The sequence below is a fragment of the Eimeria tenella genome, genomic scaffold, assembly GCF_000499545.2.
Source record: "Eimeria tenella Houghton genomic scaffold, Eth_scaff3, whole genome shotgun sequence".
NCBI classification, from domain to species: Eukaryota; Apicomplexa; class Conoidasida; order Eucoccidiorida; family Eimeriidae; genus Eimeria; species Eimeria tenella.
Window position 1 is genome coordinate 1037618 of NW_013542870.1, and position 2559 is coordinate 1040176.

At 57.8% G+C, this 2559-nt stretch overlaps 1 protein-coding gene across 1 annotated transcript in view; it reads left to right on the forward strand.

Annotated features, from left to right (window-relative positions):
- The window catches only part of ETH_00020095 (26S protease regulatory subunit 8, putative), a gene marked incomplete at both ends in the record, with an annotated part of 9851 nt that extends 7770 nt beyond the window's left edge, over positions 1 to 2081 (forward strand). The window contains 2 exons of the mRNA XM_013375878.1: positions 710 to 1084; positions 1425 to 2081. Coding sequence (XP_013231332.1) covers positions 710 to 1084; positions 1425 to 2081 — 1032 coding nt within the window. The remainder of the gene's footprint in view (positions 1 to 709; positions 1085 to 1424) is intronic.
- Between the last annotated feature and the right edge of the window lie 478 nt (positions 2082 to 2559).

Sequence of the window (2559 nt, forward strand, 5' to 3'; positions counted from 1 at the left end):
GCAGCAGCAGCTGCTGCTGCTGCTGCTGTCCCTCCCGCTGCAGCAGCAGCAGCAGGCGGAGCGACAGCAGCAGCAGCAGCAGCAGCAGCGATCTGCACTTCTGCATGGTTGCTGCTGCGTCTGGCTGCCATTATACCTATCTGTGGGATTTTGAAAATTAAAAAGCAATTACTATAATTTAATTATAATTTAATCATAATTTAATTATAATACTTTAACATTTTAATTTAATAATATGCAAATTTTAATTTTAATTTATTTATATTTCTTCCGTTTTCCGGGGTCGCTGCAGCTGCGTGCTGCTGCGGTGTCTGTACACCCGACTTTGCTGCTGCGCGGCTGCGAACTCTGTGGGGCCCGTTTCATTATTTATTTCTTTTTAATATTTTCATTATTTATTTCTTTTTAATATTTGCATGCGTTTTGCTTTTGAGAAAAATACAATTAAATGCCAGTTTCCCGGTTCTTTGCTGCTCCTTTGCATGCAACTTGCTTCCGAAGTGCACCACAGCAGCAGCAGCAACAGCAGCGCAGCAGCAGTATTTATTTTGTTTTATGAAATTAATTCATTTTGTGCACGGAGGCAGAGGGGCTGCTGCCCTTGCTGCTGCTGCTGCTGCTGTTGCCGCTGCTTCTGCTGCTGGTGCTTCTGCTGCTGCTGCTTCTGCTACTGATTCTGTTGCTGCTGCTGTTGCTGCTGCTGCTGCAGGTCTTATCCACAGGGCTGCGCGTGGCTTCTTTGCTGCCTCCTGTGTCTCTGGCCCCTTTAGCTGCTGCCAAGTTTTGCTGCTTAATGGAGACAGTGCCAGTGCCAGGTGCGGCTGCAGTGGGGCTGGGGGGGCTGCCGCTGCAGCAGCTGCTGCTGCAGCAGCTGCTGCGTCGCCAGCAGCAGCAGCAGCAGCAGCAGCAGCAGCAGCTGCAGCAACTGCAGCAGCAGCTCCTCTTCGATTATAATCCTCATGATAAAGATCGAGAACCACCTCCATTTCTTTATGACACAAAACACAGAAAGTGGGGCCCCCAGGAAGCCCCAAAAGTTGCTGCATTCATTCAGAAGGTGCAGCAGGCCCTCAGCAGCAAACAGGTACGCTGCTGCTGCTGCTGCTGCTAATGCTGGCGCTCACGATCTTGTTGCTGCCCGTGCTGCTGCTGAGTTACTAGCTGCCAGCTTACCTCCTGCTGCTGGTTTGCCTGCAGCTGCTGCTGCTGCTGCTGTTTTGCCTTTTGCTGCTATTGCTGCTACTGCTGCTGCTGCCGCAGGTTCACCTGCTGCTGCTGCTGGCTTTTTTGTTGTTGCTGTCTCTGCCCGGACCGTTGACTTAGAAGCTGCAGCTGCAGCAATCTGCTTCTGCTGCTGCAGATTGTGACAAAGCCGTTCCTGCCCTATGCCTGCTGCTGCTGCTGCTGCTGCTGCTGCTCCATAGGTACGGTGTGCTGCCTCTCTGCCCTTTTTCCCCTTTACGGTGGACTTGGCGGTGGCAGCCCCAGAGGGCCCCCTGGGTCCCCCAGAGGGGGCCCCCCAGGGGCCCCCGGCGGCCCCCGGGGGGGCCCCCAGGGGCCCCCAAGGGGCCCCCCTCGTAGGGGGCCCCCTATGCCTCCCGAAGCCCGGGGCGCCCCTAGGTGCTGCTGCCCATGACTGGGTGGTACCTGATTTGGGGTATGAGGAAGAGACTGAAGAAGAAAGGAAAGAGAGGCAGCAGCAGCAGCAGCAAGTGCTGCTCAGCCCGGGGGCCCTCCAGCAGCTGCAGGAGCAGCAGCAGCAGCAGCTGAAGCAGAAGCAGCAGCAGCAGCTGCAGCAGCAGCAGCTGCAGCAGCAGCAGCTGCAGCAGCAGCAGCGGCCGCTGACGCAGGTGCCCGGCAGAAGGGGTACAGCTCTCTTTGTTATCAGCAGCATCGAAGACATAATCCTTAACAACCTGGAAGAGGCCCCGCAGGGGGGCTCCTCTGGGGGCCCCCTGGGGGGCCCCCCCATGGGTGGGGTGCCCCCGCCCCCTGCAGTACCCTTTTTTGGGTTTCCCGTTTATTTCCTTGAGGGGCCCCAGTGGCTGCTGCGTCTGCCTGCCTATGAAAGATGGCGGTGAGCTCTTTAACCCCAAACCCTAAACGCTAAACCCTAAACCCTAAACCCTACGCAGTGTATAGGGGCCACGGATCCAAGAGACTAGCAAAAAGAGAGGCCGCCGTCGACAGGAGTCAGGGGCCCCCAGGGGCCCCTGCAGGGGCCCCCAAGGCCCCCAGTAGACTGGGGGCCCCCCTAAGCTTTTAAGGGCCCCCCCAGCAGCCTCTGCTGCTGCTGCTGCTGCTGCTGCTGCTGTGCTGCAGGCACTGGATCTTATCCCATTTTGGCTGGAGGGTAGGGTACCTGCCAATGTCTTTGGGGGCCCCCAACTCAGGGGGGCCCCCAACTAAGGGGGCCCCTCACCTCCGGGGGCCCCCGGACTCAGGGGGCCCCCATATCGAGGGGGCCCCCCTCCGTGCTGCTGTCTGTGCTGCAGGGGGCCCCCAGCAGCCCTAGCTGAAATACCCACCCTAACGCAGTGTGTGGGGCCCCCTATGGGG